The sequence below is a fragment of the Capricornis sumatraensis genome, chromosome 1 (assembly GCF_032405125.1).
Source record: "Capricornis sumatraensis isolate serow.1 chromosome 1, serow.2, whole genome shotgun sequence".
Taxonomy (NCBI): Eukaryota; Metazoa; Chordata; class Mammalia; order Artiodactyla; family Bovidae; genus Capricornis; species Capricornis sumatraensis.
Window position 1 is genome coordinate 4,980,007 of NC_091069.1, and position 15,166 is coordinate 4,995,172.

The 15,166-nt window shown below is 45.8% G+C and overlaps 1 protein-coding gene across 2 annotated transcripts in view; it reads left to right on the forward strand.

Annotated features, from left to right (window-relative positions):
• The window catches only part of MED27 (mediator complex subunit 27), a 217,694-nt gene that overhangs the window by 175,631 nt on the left and 26,897 nt on the right, over positions 1-15,166 (forward strand). Inside the window, exon 5 of one of the 2 annotated variants that reach the window (XM_068976936.1) lies at positions 12,349-12,456. The exons of the other annotated variant lie outside the window; for it this stretch is intronic. Within the exon in view, the coding sequence (XP_068833037.1) occupies positions 12,349-12,456 (108 nt within the window). The remainder of the gene's footprint in view (positions 1-12,348; positions 12,457-15,166) is intronic. 2 annotated transcript variants of the gene reach the window in all.

Sequence of the window (15,166 nt, forward strand, 5' to 3'; positions counted from 1 at the left end):
CCCTCAATTTTTCCCAGCATCAGGGTCTTTTCCATTGAGTCGGCTTTTAGCATCAGGTGGCCATAGTATGGGAGCTTCAGCTTCAGCATCACTCCTTCCAATGAATATTCAGGGTTGATTTCCTTTAGGATTGACTGGTTTGATCTCCTTGCTGTCCAAGGGACTCTGAAGAATCTTTCTCCAGCACCACAGTTCAAAAGCATCAAATTTTTCAGCGCTCAGCCTTCTTTATGGTCCAACTCTCACATCCATACATGACTCCTGGAAAAACCTAGCTTTGAGAGGGTTTATGGACCTTTGTCAGCAAAGTTATGTCTCTGCTCTTTAATACACCTTCAAAGCAGGAACCGTGTTTGATACCTCTTAACCTCTCAAGACTTCAGTTTATCCCCTTGAAAATGAGACAGTTGAAAGTGACTTTTTTAAATCTCCAGCTCTAAAGTCACGTAAATCTGCATCAGTGTCCTCACCCAGAGCTTCACATAGTACACACACGTATATATTCAGTGAATAAATGCTTATCGGGCTCGTTCCCTTTATCCCCATCTTTCTTTGTAATTAGCCCAAAGGGGAAGGTTCTTAGTTCCATACTGAGAAGAACTGTTCCTGAACCTCCTGTAGGTGCCCATTTGCCCCTCCCTCTCTCCCTTCCCCATTCTAACTATACTTGGAAAAACATCACTGCAAGTACAGCAGACCCCTTACAGACACTTCCACGGTAAGCTTTTACCTTGTTTGTACCTGGAAAATAATGTTTGTGGACATGTATGTATATGTGGTTGGCTGTTTTTTCTTTTCCCCCAATGTGTCTCTTCCCCAAAGCAGAGCTCAGCCATGCATCTTTTGTCTGGGTGACAGATACCGTGCACCCGCTTCGCCTCCCAGCCACAGGCTCTATGCTGGACCTGGGGGTGCAAAGAAGCCATTGGTCGGCTTGCCTCCCCTGCATCTAGACAGCTCTGCTTAGGCTCAGGGTGCCTGCTCCCTGCACAAGCCCGGGGGTTGAGGTTGCAGGTGATTAGCTGCTCTCCCCTTCTCAGCTCACCTGGTCTTAGCTACAATATTTGTCACATTTGCATTGGGTAGCAGTTGGCAGCAGAGCAGAATGAAATATTTTTGCTATCCTCAACTTGCCTCCCACTTTGTAGCTTGCCTTGCCATAGTGAACTAGAAATGTTCCCAATGTCATACCGCTTGGCAGATGAATACCAGAGAAGAGACAGAGAAGACCACCCATTCAGCTCCAGCTCCCCTGCAGGGGAGGCACTATGCCAGGTCTCTAAGGGCACTTCCTGGAAGAGTGACGGCCTGCTGGGCGGACCCCCAGCGGCTTCATGTCCAAGTGCACCCCGCTTCTCTCTGGAGAAGCACAGTGCTCCCCTTGACTTCACGACTTGCCGTGTGAACGCACGGGGACCAGCACTGGAGGGCTGGTGAGAGAGCTGCTCAGTGCAGAGGGTTACCTTGGCAACCGCAAGCCCGCTTCATTACCAGATGGCATTAGCGTTATTTGTGGGATCCCACGGCAGTTGCCAAGCACAGACCTGTAGCCCTGTTTCTGGACATTTTGCTCCGACCACAGCCAGCATTGACTAGTACGTAGAACAGTGTCTGTTGGCCGGTATATGGTGGGTGCCCCAGCACATCAGTCTGCCAAGACTCCAGGTCATTACAACCTGCTGTGTGCAAGTGTGTTAGATCTGGCACAGTCCAGACACGAGAATATGAATCATGACAGAGTGACATGCTGGCTGGAAAGAACATTAGGCACACAAAGCCCCTTGTCGAGGGCCAGGGCATGAAGGGCTCATGGGACCCTCTCAGCTGAGTTGAACGAAGGCTGATGGCTGGAGCATTGTATGACTCACATGCCCGCGGCCACATGTCTCCCAAGGATCGTCCCATCTCATTGCTCCACAGGCTCCTCTGCACTTCACAGTTGAGTGAACAGGTACCAGCGGTGGCTGGACTTGCCCTCGGTCGCCCTGCCTGTAAGTGGCAGGTGTGGCAGAGTCCAGTGCACTTGACCTTCATAGTCAGTGGCCTCCTTTGGAAGTCAGCGAGGTCAGCCCCTGTGGCAGCCTCGTCCTGTCCCACAGCACCCGCACCTCAGGCTTACCAACTCTCAGCAGCCATTCAACAGGAGCGTGCTTTTGTGCGAACTTCGGCGCCCACACAGCTGACACCCCCTGTCTGCAGCATCCCTTTCGCCCAGGTATGACAGCAGGAGGGCAGATGAGCATAAGTGGTAGTTCCCCTGGACCAGAGGCAGTGACCGTTCTTGTTCCAGCTTTGATGTTAACTGGCTTCAGATCATTTCACCTCTGCAAAGTCCAGACGAGGGTGTGGGCCGAGCAGTGAGGCCTGCCCCAGGAACATAGTCTGTGCCAGGCCCTCTGCCGCACCCGTATCAGTGAATTGCCTCCTTGACTCCTCGGGGTCATTCTCGGAGGACACTCTCGGTATCTCCATCAGATGGAGGAAACTGACGTCCAGAGAAGGCAAGTGATGGGGCCAAGCTCTCCATAGTAGAGCCCAGACCTCTTTCCAGATGCATCTGATTCCAAAGCCTTGAAACGTTGAGCTTCAAAATTGCATGTGTAGTTTAATTGTAACCACGTTAAAAATGCAAAAAGCCATAAATCTGTGCATTTTCAGCCTAGTTGAGTACCAGAGTCCTTTCTGACTATAAAAAATGAGATTTGATAAACTTGATAGCACATGACAGGTTTGAGAGAGAATAAAAGTAAACCAGAGCCAGACTTCATAGCACCGAATGTCCGGAAGCATCCAGCTCAGGAGAGGCATAGCCGAAGAGATGCTCTTGGTGAGCCTCCGACATGTGTGCGCCCTCCCTGAACGGGTGAAGCCGCGGCACAGGAGCAGGCCATGGAGAGTCTGTCCCAGGGCTCCGGAGCGACCAGGCAGGGGATTGGGGGGAGTGTGACTGGCTGAGGGCGGGCGTGGAGGTGGGAAGTATGATTGGTGAGGGAGCGGTATGCCGTTAGAATCTCGTGTTTAGAAAAGAAAACACTTAAACCTCAATATACAAATGAACATAGGATAAGAAAAAAAGGGGGGTGGTAAAGGAAAAACTATCCTAGTCCAAATTCGTAAAATGCAAAACAAAAATTTTAGCCTGTCGAACAATGATCTGCCCCTCTCGCCCTGGTTGTGGACTTGAAATACCATTTCCCACGAAAAGAACCAGAGCTGCTTATGGAAGTGGCTGATTCGTGACCTCAGGTGGGACTTGCACAGGACAGGCCTGGAGTATTATGTACAAGACAGCAACTGTCCCAGAGACCAGGGTTACAGCCTGACAGGCCTGGAGTACTGTGTATCAGAGAGTAGGGAAGCCGCCATGGAGACCAGGATTACGACCTTACAGAGATGCCCGTAGGCCACAGACAGGACAATTCGAGCGTCCATGCAAAGAATTGCATCAGATACATATATGTCATATCTGCTTCACTTTTTGTGTTTATACCAATGTTAAGGGGGAAAAGCTAACCCATCTGTTGATACATTGGAAGTAAACTAGAGAACTAAAGCATTATTTGAAAACTGGCAGATAAATGGAAAGAACTGACCTTTTAACCTGTCTTTCCTTTATAATAAATTTGCCCATGAGGTGGCCAATTAGTAGGTAGGTGGAGTTTTTCTTTACAAAAGTATTCCAGCTAATACCTGAAGGCTGGGTGATCCCCTTGGAGTACAACCATCTGTAACCCCTGGTGAATTTAATGGGTCAGCAGCTGCCAGCGTCACACACTGAGATGCCTGACCTCCCATGCTTCCTGTTGGCAAACTGTGACACCCCCGTGAAGCAGTCCTGCCAAAAATAATAATAACAATAATCAAGCCCGCATCTCTCATAATTGCCAATTTATAGGAAGTACAGGGTAAGGAAGACCATGCAAAGTACACCGCCAGGGCGCCATCAGCAAAGTCCAGGCTGGAAAACTCTATAGGGAAAATGAGACAGTTTCTTCAACAAATAAAATGGGGTGGGGAGGGGATAGAGAGAAATTTTCAGTTCAGGAGAGACTTTTGAGACATGAGCCAGTCACGTGGTGTGGACCGTATTCAGATCCCAAGTCAAGCAAACTCTTTAAAAATGTGGCCTTTGTGAGACTGTTGGGAATTTGAACACTGACTGGCCTGCAGATTTGATAGCACTGGAGAATTCCTATTATTGTTTCAGATGTGGATGGGTAGCATGGCTGTCTGTTTTGTTTGTTTTCAGAATCGTGCTCTTTCAGAGATCCAGGCTGAAGTATTTACAGATAATGTGATATCTTGGCTGTTATTTAAATGTTTCCAAATGAAACAGGAAGGGAAAAGCAGGTGAGGATGTAGGAAAAGCAGATCCGCCAAGAGTTACTGCCGTTGTTGGGGTGGGTCCAAGGGGGCTCCGTGCTGTTTCACTTACTTCTGTATGTTTTCCTTTAAGGCTTCCATAATAAAAAGTTTAAAGAAAGTAAGTCAGTGTGGGGGCGGGGGTGGATATTATGTTCTTCTGTTGTGGTTTCCTTGTCGTTCAGTCGCTAAGTTGTGTGCGACTCTGCGAACCCACGGACTGCAGCACGCCAGGCCCCTCTGTCCTCCACCATCTCCCGGAGTTTGCTCACATTCACATCCGTCGAGTCAGCGATGCTGTCAAACCATCTCATCCTCTGCTGTTCCCTTCTCCTCTTGCCCTCAGTCTTTCACAGCATCAGGGTCTTTTCCACTGAGTTGGCCGGTCACATCAGGTGGCCAAAGTGTTGGTGCTTTAGCATCAGTTTTCCAATGAAGATGCAAGGTTGATTTCCTTTAGGACTGGCTGGTTTGGCCTCCTTGCGGTCCCAGGGACTTATGTTTTAATAGCACCCATTGGTGATGGGAGTGGAGAGCAGACAGTAGTGTTCTTAACCCTTATAGTTAGCAGTTGGTAGATTGTATCAGAAGCTTTAAAACATTTGTACTGTTCACCCTGGTAAATTACAGCTGTACAAACCCATCCTCAGGAAATAGTCCCAAACACAGCAAAAGCCAGGTGAACAAAAGTACACATTGCAGCCCAATATTAATATTAGGGAAAATTTGGAAGCAACTAATGTCTAACAGTAGGTTAAAGAAATTATAGTATATCCACTCAGTAGAATGCTAGACCCACGTGTCTTGCCATTTTTGAAGACTGCACAGCAATATGGAACAATGCTTACCTCATAATTTTAAATAAAGTTTTGACTTGAAATTATATATCTAGTTTCTGTTATAAACGTGAAAAATTCAAAACCCATGAATCTTTGATAGTACAAAGATGAAAAGGAAGTACCCCAAATGTTAATGGTGACTCTCTTTGGATAGAAAGACTATAAACAATATATTCCTTTTTTCTCTAATTTTAGATTGTTCCCTAGTAAGCCTTTATTAACTCTTACTGTTAGTTAACTTCAAAATATCAAAATACTCTTTTTATCAGTTAAAGTCAGCTAGATCTTGCTTCTTTTAAGGAAACAGTTGCTCAGTTTTCTGCTTATTAGCAGAAATTCAAAGAAATTCTATGCTTATTAGGAAAAAGACTTAAAATATGTTGGAAATGGTAGCCCCGTTGGAGGAGGTGTGCTGGACTGTCACTGTAGCCCAGCAAGAGGCAATTAACTTCAGTGCTTATAACTTCAGTGCTTATGACTTTAATTCTGTTCAGTTCAGTTCATTCGCTCAATTTTGTCTGACTCTGCAACCCCATGGACTGCAGCACACCAGGCTTCCCTGTCCGTCACCAACTCCCGTAGCCTGCCCAAACTCATGTCCGTCGAGTCAGTGATTCCATCCAACCATCTCATCCTCTGTCGTCCCCTTCTCCTCCTGCCTTCGATCTTTCCCAACATCAGGGTCTTTTCCAGTGAAAAAGACCACATAGGTGGCCAAGGTATTGGAGCTTCAGCTTCAGCATCAGTCCTTCCGATAAATATTCAGGACTGATTTCCTTTAGGAATTGTTGATATTAATATTAATTAGGAATATATTAATATGAATATTGGGCTGCAATGCGTACTTGATTTCCTTTAGGAATTGACTTCACACTCTAGGATGTCTGGCTCTAGGCGACTGATCACTCTATCATGGTTATTTGGGTCATTAAGATCTCTTTTGTATAGTTCTTCTGTGTATTCTTGCCACCTGTTCTTAATATCTTCTGCTTCTGTTAGGTCCATAGACCTTTAGGATTGACTGATTTGATCTCCCTGCAGTCCAAGGGACTCTCAAGACTCTTCTCCAACACCACAGTTCAAAACCATCAATTCTTCATGGTCCAAATCTCACATCCATACCTGACTACTAGAAAAACCATAGCTTTGACTAGATGGACCTTTGTCAGCAAAGTAATCTCTCTGCCTTGATTATGCTGTCTAGGTTGGTCATACCTTTTCTTCCAAGGAGCAAGCATCTTTTAATTTTGTGGCTGCAGTCACTGTCCACAGTGATTTTGGAGCCCAAGAATATTAAGTCTGTCACTGTTTCCATTGTTTCCCTGTCTATTTGCCATGAAGTGATGGAACCAGATGCCATGGTCTTAGTTCTTTGAATGCTGAGTTTTAAGCCAGCTTTTTCACTCTGCTCTTTCACTTTCATCAAAAGGCTCTGCAGTTTTTCTTCACTTCCTGCTGTAAGGGTGGTGTCATCTGCATATCTGAGGTTATTGATATTTCTCCTGGCAATCTTGATTCTAACTTATGCTTAATCCAGCCCAGCATTTTGCATGATGTACTCTGCGTATAAGTTAAATAAGCAGGGTGACAATATATAGTCTTGACATACTCCTTTCCCAATTTGGAACCACTCCATTGTTCCATGTCCAGTTCCATCCAGTTGCTTCCTGACCTGCATACTGATTTCTCAGGAGGCAGATAAGGTGGTCTGGTATTCCCATCTCTAAGAATTTTCCACAGTTTGTTGTGATCTACACAGTCAAAGGCTTTAGCGTAGTCAATGAAGCAGAAGTAGATGTTTTTCTGGAACTCTCTTGCTTTCTCAAAGATCCAGCATAAGTTTGCAATTTGTTCTCTGGCTTCTCTACCTTTCTAAATCCAGCTTGAGCATCTGGAATTTCACAGTTCATGTACTGTTGAGCCTGGCTTGGAGAATTTTAAACATTCTTTGCTAGTGTCTGAGATGAGTGCAGTTGTGCGGTAGTTTGAACATTCTTTGGCATTGTTTTTCTTTGGGACTGGAATGAAGACTGACCTTTCACAGTCCACTGGGAAGTTTCCCAAATTTGGAAAATTTGGCCACTGCTGAGTTTTCCAAATTTGCTGACATATTGAGTGCAGCACTTTCACAGCATCATCTTTTAGGATTTAAAATAGCTCAGCTTGAATTCCATCACCTCCACTAGCTTTGTTCATAGTGATACTTCCTAAAATGCACTAGACTTTGCATTCCAGGATGTCTGGCTCTGGGTGAGTGATCACACCATCGTGGTTATCTGGATCATGAAGATCTTTTTTGTACAGTTGTTCAGTGTATTCTTGCCGCCTCTTCTTAATATCTTCTGCTTCTGTCAGCTCTATACTGTTTCTGTCCTTTGTTGAGCCCATCTTTGCATGAAATGTTCCCTTGATATCTCTAATTTTCTTGAAGAGATCTCTAGTCTTTCCCATTCTATTGTTTTCCTCTATTTCTTTGCATTGATCACTTAAGAAGTCTTTATCTCTCCTTGCTATTCTTTGGAACTCTGCCTTCAGATGGATATATCTTTCCTTTCCTCCTTTGCCTTTCACTTCTCTTCTTTTCTCAGCTATTTGTAAGGCCTCCTCAGATAATCATCGTGCCTTTTTGCATTTCTTTTCCTTGGGGATGATTTTGTCACAGCCTCCTTCCTGTATGATGTTACGAACCTCCATCCATAGTTCTTCAGGCACTCTATCAGGCCTAATCCCTTGAATCTATTTGTCACTTCCACTGTATAATTGTAAGGGATTTGATTTAGATTGTACCTGAATGGTCTAGTGGTTTTCCCTACTTTCTTCAATTTAAACCTGAATTTTCAAATAAGGAGTCATGATCTGAGGCACAGTAAGCTCCAGGTCTTGTTGTTTAGAGCTGTATAGAGCTTCTCCACGTTGGGCTGCAAAGAATATAATCAGTCTCATTACGGTACTGACCATCTGGTGCTGACTGTGTGTCGAGTCATCTCTTGTATTGTTGGAAGAGGATGTTTGCTATGACCAGTGTGTTCTCTTGCAAAACTCTGTTAGCCTTTGCCCTGCTTCATTTTGTACTCCAAGACCAAACTTGCCTGTTACTCCAGGTATCTCTTGACTTCTTACTTTTGTATTCCAGTCCCCTATGATGAAAAGGATATCTTTTTTAGGTGTTAGTTCTAGAAGATTTTGTAAGTCTTTGTAGAACCATTCAACTTCAGCTTCTTCAGCATTAGTGGTTGGGGCATAGACTCAGATTACTGTGATATTCAATGGTTTGCCTTGGAAATGAACAGAGATCATTCTGTTGTTTTTGAGATTGCACCCAAGTACTGCATTTCAGACTCTTTTGTTGGCTATGAGGGCTACTCCATTTCTTCTAAGGGATTCTTGCCCACAGTAGCAGATATAACGGTCATCTGAATTAAATTGGTCCATTCCACTTGATTTCAGTTCACTGATGCCTAAAATGTTAATATTCACTCTTGCTTTCTCCTGTTTGACCACTTTGAATTTACCTTGATTCATGGACCTAACATTCCAGGTTCCTATGCAGTATTGCTGTTTGTAGCATCAGACTTTACTTCAATCACCAGTCACATCCACAACTCAGCGCTGTTTTTGCTTTGGCTCCATCTCTTCATTTTTTTGGAGTTATTTCTCCGCTCTTCAGTAGCATATTGGGCACCTACTGACCTGGGGAGTTCATCTTTCAGTGTCCTATCTTTTTGCCTTTTCATCCGTTCATGGGATTCTCAAGGCAAGAATACTGAAGTGGTTTGCCATTGCCTTCTCCAGTGGACCACGTTTTGTCAGAACTCTCGACCATGACCCGTCCATCTTGGGTGGCCCTACACAACATTGAAACATTCTAGTTTCATTGAGTTAGGCAAGGCTGTGATCCATGTGATCTTTTTGATTAGTTTTCTGTGATTGTGGTTTTCATTCTGTCTGCCCTCTGATAGATAAGAATAAGAGGCTTGTGGAAGCTTCCTGATGGGAGGGACTTCAGTGCTTATGACTACCAAACTATAACTGGGTTCCTTTCCTTCCCTTGCTTCCTTCCAAGACTACACGTAAATTAAAGGCAGTTTCTGTTCCTGCCTTGGCAGTTTATGGGCATCCTTAAATAGTGATTTCTCATTTTACAAGAAATGACCCATTAAATGTTACATGGTATAGCAGAATTTAAAAGTACTATGCAGATGTGAGATGCTTTTATTAACATTCTCTTAGATATAAACAAAAGTATCATGTCTTTTTCTTAACCTTTTTGTATTCTGTACCACTGAGGGAATATAGAAATAGAGATCAACTCAGCATTTTATTGAAGGAACCTGATGTTAGTCATGTTCATTGACACCCAGGACTGATGAAGGAGAGAAACTGTTGTTGTTGGGGACGGTAAGGTGGAGATGATGCTGTGAAAGTGCTGCACTCAATATGCCAGCAAATCTGGAAAACTCAGCAGTGGCCACAGGACTGGAAAAGGTCAGTTTCCATTCCAATCCCAAAGAAAGGCAAAGCCAAAGAATGCTCAAATTACTGCACAATTGCACTCTTCTAACATGCTAGCAAAGTAATGCTCAAAATTCTCCAAGCCAGGCTTCAGCAATACGTGAACCGTGAACTTCCAGATGTTCAAGCTGGTTTTAAAAAAGGCAAAGGAACCAGAGATCAAATTGGCAACATCTGCTGGATCATTGAAAAAGGAAGAGAGTTCCAGAAAAACATCTATTTCTGCTTTATTGACTATGCCAAAGCCTTTGACTGTGTGGATCACAATAAACTGTGGAAAATTCTGAAAGAGATGGGAATACCAGACCACCTGACCTGCCTCTTGAGAAATCTGTATGCAGGTCAGGAAGCAACAATTAGAACTGGACATGGAACAACAGACTGGTTCCAAACGGGAAAAGGAGTACAGTCAAGGCTGTATATTGTCACCCTGCTTATTTAACTTCTATGCAGAGTACATCATGAGAAACGCTGGGCTGGAAGAAGCACAAGCTGGAATCAGGATTGCCGGGAGAAATATCAATAACCTCAGATATGCAGATGACTCCACCCTAATGGCAGAAAGTGAAGAACAACTAAAGAGCCTCTTGATGAAAGTGAAAGTGGAGAGTGAAAAAGTTGGCTTAAAGCTCAACATTCAGAAAACTAAGATCATGGCATCTGGTCCCATCACTTCATGGCAAATAGATGGGGAAACAATGGAAACAGTGACAAACTTTAGTTTTGGGGGCTCCAAAATCACTGGAGATGGTGATTGCAGCCATGAAATTAAAAGACGCTTGCTCCTTGAAAGAAAAGTTACGACCAACCTAGACAGCGTATTAAAAAGCAGAGACATTACTTTGCCAACAAAGGTCCATCTAGTCAAGGCTGTGGTTTTTCCAGTAGTCATGTATGGATGCGAGAGTTGGAGTATAAAGCTGAGCGCTGAAGAATTGATGCTTTTGAACTGTGGTGTTGGAGAAGACTTTTGAGAGTCCCTTGGACTGCAAGGAGATCCAACCAGTCCATCCTAAAGGAAATCAGTCCTGTGTGTTCATTGGAAGGACTGATGTTGAAGCTGAAACTCCAGTACTTTGTCCACCTGATGTAAAGAACTGACTCATGTGAAAAGACCGTGATGCTGGGAAAAGTCGAGGGGAGGAGAAGGGGATGGCAGAGGATGAGATGGCTGGATGGCGTCACTTGCTCAGTGGATACGGGTTTGGGTGAACTCTGAGAGTTGGTGATGGACAGGAAGGCTTGGCGTGCTGCGTTTCATGGGGTTGCAAAGAGTCGGACATGACTGAGCGACTGAACTGAACTGAGGGTAAAAACTGTAGGAAATGGGGAATAAGGGAAGGCTGGCTGGAGGTGACACCCCCAGAAACGGCCTGCATGCTGGAGTTGCAACATTAGGAGTGCTGTTTGCGGGGAGACTCTGGTCTGAGTCCAGAGGGTTCCCTGTAGCCAATTCTGTGATGTCAGAGCTTCACAGAACAGCCCAGACAGTGGGCCTTGGTTTGGATCATTCTTTAGGGTCTCATCTAGGAGATGAAAAGAAGAGGCCTGACAAAAGTATCGAAAGGGTTGTGTGAGCCCCTTAAAGAGTGGAAGGTGCTGACTGTCTTGAGGGCTGAGTCTGCTCAACAAGCACATCAGTTTATTTTTCCCCTTTGTGGTTGTTTAGTCTCTCAGTCATGTCCGACTCTTTTGCAACCCCATGGACTGTAGCCCACCAGGCTCCTCTGTCCATTGGATTCTCCTGGCAAAAGTACTGGAGTAGATTCCCATTACCTACTCTAGGGGAGCTTTCCGACCCAGGGATCAAACCAGTGCCTCCGGCATTGGCAGGCAGATTCTTTACTACTGAGCCACCTGGGAAGCCACTTTCCCCTGGCATATATGAAACTGCACTTTTTATAGCTGGTGTTGGTAATGTTTGTTTTTGGCCGCCCCACATGGCCTGCCGGATCCTAGTTCCCCACCCAGGGATTGAACCTGTCCCGCTGCAGTGGAAGCACAGTCTTAACCGCTGGACCACCAGGGATGTCCTGGTACTTAGGTTCTAAGAGAGGAAAGACACTTAAATGTATTTACAGGATCATGTTCCTTTTTGGAGATAAAACTCAACTACTTTTCATGTACCTTCAGAGCTGCTCCACTTTTCCACCAGCTGTTAAAATAGATAGTTCAACCAGGAGGTATCTGGTGTCTGCCTTTAATCTCTCTGTGTTGCACTCTCTACATATTCCGTGAGTGTACGAAGGGTCATTACATCAAATGAAAACAAATGTGCTCACTAACTCCTGCAAGGCCACCATCGTAGGATCACCTTTCAAGAAAGTAATCTTAAAAAAAAAAAAAAGGGAAATCTGCTTTATCCAGCAAACAGACATTTAGAACTTATTCTGAGAGTTTATAAGTCAAAATTATAAGTAAATTCAGGGTAGTTAGATGAGCTGGGACCTGTACCACCTTAAATGCCTTAGGAGGCTGGCACAAGGGGTGACCACCATGCCTTCCTTCCTCCACGTGTCCACTGGTGCGTCTCTCAGAAGCAGACAGAGGTGGCTTTCTTCTCGCTGTGTTGCCCAGCTTGTGTGGTTTGCATGTTCACGGGTGAGCATTCAGGTTTGCCCATGTGTTTTGCCAGGTGACCTTGGGAAAGGTGTTGAAAGTGATCGTCGTCATGCGGAGCCTGTTCATCGATCGAACGATAGTGAAAGGGTATAATGAAAACGTCTACACAGAAGATGGCAAGGTAAGCGTGCTGGCGCCTTTTGTTTTCTCCGTTATTTTCTGTATCCCGGAACAAATGTGGTCGAGTCCCAGATGAATGACATTAAACACTGGCAATCATAGCTGAAATGATCAACAAGCGCAGATTCATCAGTGTGAAGCCGAACGCTTTACAAAAAAACATTTCTCTCTCTCCCCTTGCATTTTTCATCAAGCTTCTGCTTTTTCCCTTTAAGCCTGATACCCTTAGTTGAATTTCTAATTTATCACCTTGGACCCCAGTTGCCTCATTAAATGTGTCTTCTGAGGAAATGGATTTCTTTCTTTTCTTTCCTTTTTTTTCCCCCCTCCGCCTAGTGCAGCACATCAGTAGCCTAGGGTTCAGCATTTCGCTTTTCCAAGAACCCTGAGGAAAATTCAAGTAAGTCTGACACACAGCCTGCCGACCGTCTTTCTCCTCAAAACTAAGGGGTGTCCGCCAGAAGTTGCTTGTCCATAGTAGTGCATGTTGAATACTGCTGTTGAAAAAAGATGAGTTATTTCCATGGCTGAGCTGCTTCATGGGGCGCCCACCCGTGTGAACCCCTGATTCCTCTGGACTGCACGCGCTCCATACGGAGATCGCGCACGAGAGGATGCTGATAGGAGCCGGCAGGCTTCATTTGTGTGTGCTTCCAGAGCGTGCTGGGCCTTCTGCCAGAGAAACCCACCCAGGTACGCCCTGGTCTCTTCTGGCACTGAGCCTCCGTGTTCCCCTCTCCCTGGAGCTTTCGCTTCTTTTCATGAATCCCGTTAAAATGTAAAAGTTTGTTGGAACCAACGGCCACGTTATAATGAGGACAGGACACTCTCCAAAAACAGGTGACGACTGTAGCTTAGCACATACCTGTGCATTATGTAAGAGGTGTGACCCGTACAGTAACGAGGTCTGTATTTTGATCAAGGAGCCCAGCATTTTCAAATTCCACATTCCATTCCAGTGTTGTCACCGTGGGCAGCTACTCTCACCCCCAGGGCCCTGCTGAGTTCTCATGAATCTCCCCATGGAGAGGAACGCATTCCTCAAGGGAAGCTTTCCCCCTTCTTTTTGGAAAGACCAAAATGCCTCTGGAGCAGGGGCGGGGAATAAAGTAGATAATCGGGGCAAGCATGAGCCATGCTGTGCGTGACTCGTCAACTCTGATGGCGAGTCTAAGCAAGAAATCCCAAACTCCTTCACAACAGCAGAGGCAGGACTGGGTCGGGGGAGACCCTGGCCCAGAGCCCGAGTCAGTGGCCATTCTTGTGGCCTCTGTTCGTGACTGACAGCTTCATAGTCACCCCTGGTGTGAGTCCCAGCCCATGCGCTCCAATGACTCACAAATACATAAAAGCTGTGTCCTAGAAGAGCAACTGCATTCAGGACACAAGTGAAGCATCCTCTGAACTCAGAGCACAAGGAGTAGCGGTTCCCACACCAGTCTTCACATGGTATTTATTTAACTGCCCCATACTGCAAGTGTCCAAGACCCTGCAAGGGCTTGGCTACCTAGTTGATACTCAGTAAGTGATAACTAGTATTATTTTTATTCTGCACTTAAATCCGGTAGTTAGGGAACGGTCTCAAGTGTCTATGTTCCAGAATTTCTCTCTGATTCTTCCTCCTCAGCTGTTTGAGGTAGTTCCTTTCCTCCCCTCTACCCACTGATTCCCAGACTCCCCAGGGGCTCCCTTCCCGCTACAATCCTGCCTCTCAGCCACCCTCGTGTCCCTGTGGTTTCCCGCGTCCCCTCGTAGAGATCCCCACTGATGTGTGTCAGAGTCAGACCTCCTCCCCAGCTGGACCTCAGGTTCAGCCTGTCCAAAATCAGCCTCAACGCCCCTGGGCCAGTCCTCACCCAGGGTGACTGTGCCAGCCAACTGCTCAGGCCTGCCTCCTCCGCTCAGAGTCTGTTGGCAGGCTCTGGCGAGTCTCCCTCTTCATCCCTGCAGCCGGGCGCCTCCCGTCCATCTCCACTTCTCCTCAGTTCTCCTGGTTTCTCCACCAAGTTGCAGCCTTGGCCTCCTCACCTCCTGTGTCTAGTCCTGCTTCCCTCCCCCGTCTGTCCTTCACTTGGCCTCCAGAGCTGTCTTCCTGGAATACACAGTCAAGGGGGTGATTTCTGGCTTTCTGCCATCCCCCCATTGCCCAGAGCAGAAAAGAGGCATGTAAGTAGACGTTGGGCACAAAGCAGTCCATGATGAAAAGAGTTTGGGAAACTCGGGGTTAGAGAAAGTTCAGTGGGACTCTTTACTGTAGAAATTCTTAGAGATTGGAGTTTGCCCGTGTGTTTTGTGAATCTCCCAAGACGGATGTGTAGTATGCAATCTTTTCCTGACCAGTTTGACCATCCGTTTTTTTTCTTCCTTTATTCTTGGAGCGCGTTGTGACATTGGCATTTGGCAAAACACCCTTCTGAAATCTCTCGCTTTTAGAATAAAATCCAGACCCCTTAGCAAGACCTAGAAATGCCTCGTGATCCTGGCGCCTGCCCCCTGTCCTGACCTCATCTGCCGTCATTCTCTGCACACGTTTTGTCTTACCTTCTGGCCTTTTGTGCCCCTTGTGGTTCTCAGCACATTCCAGGTTCTTCCACACACTTAACACCTGCTCTGCGCCCTTGACCTGGGATGTTTGCACCTCCTGACATACTTACTCTTCCCTTTGCACTGACCGAATGCCATCTCTCTTCTCGTCCTGTCACCCTTCCCCT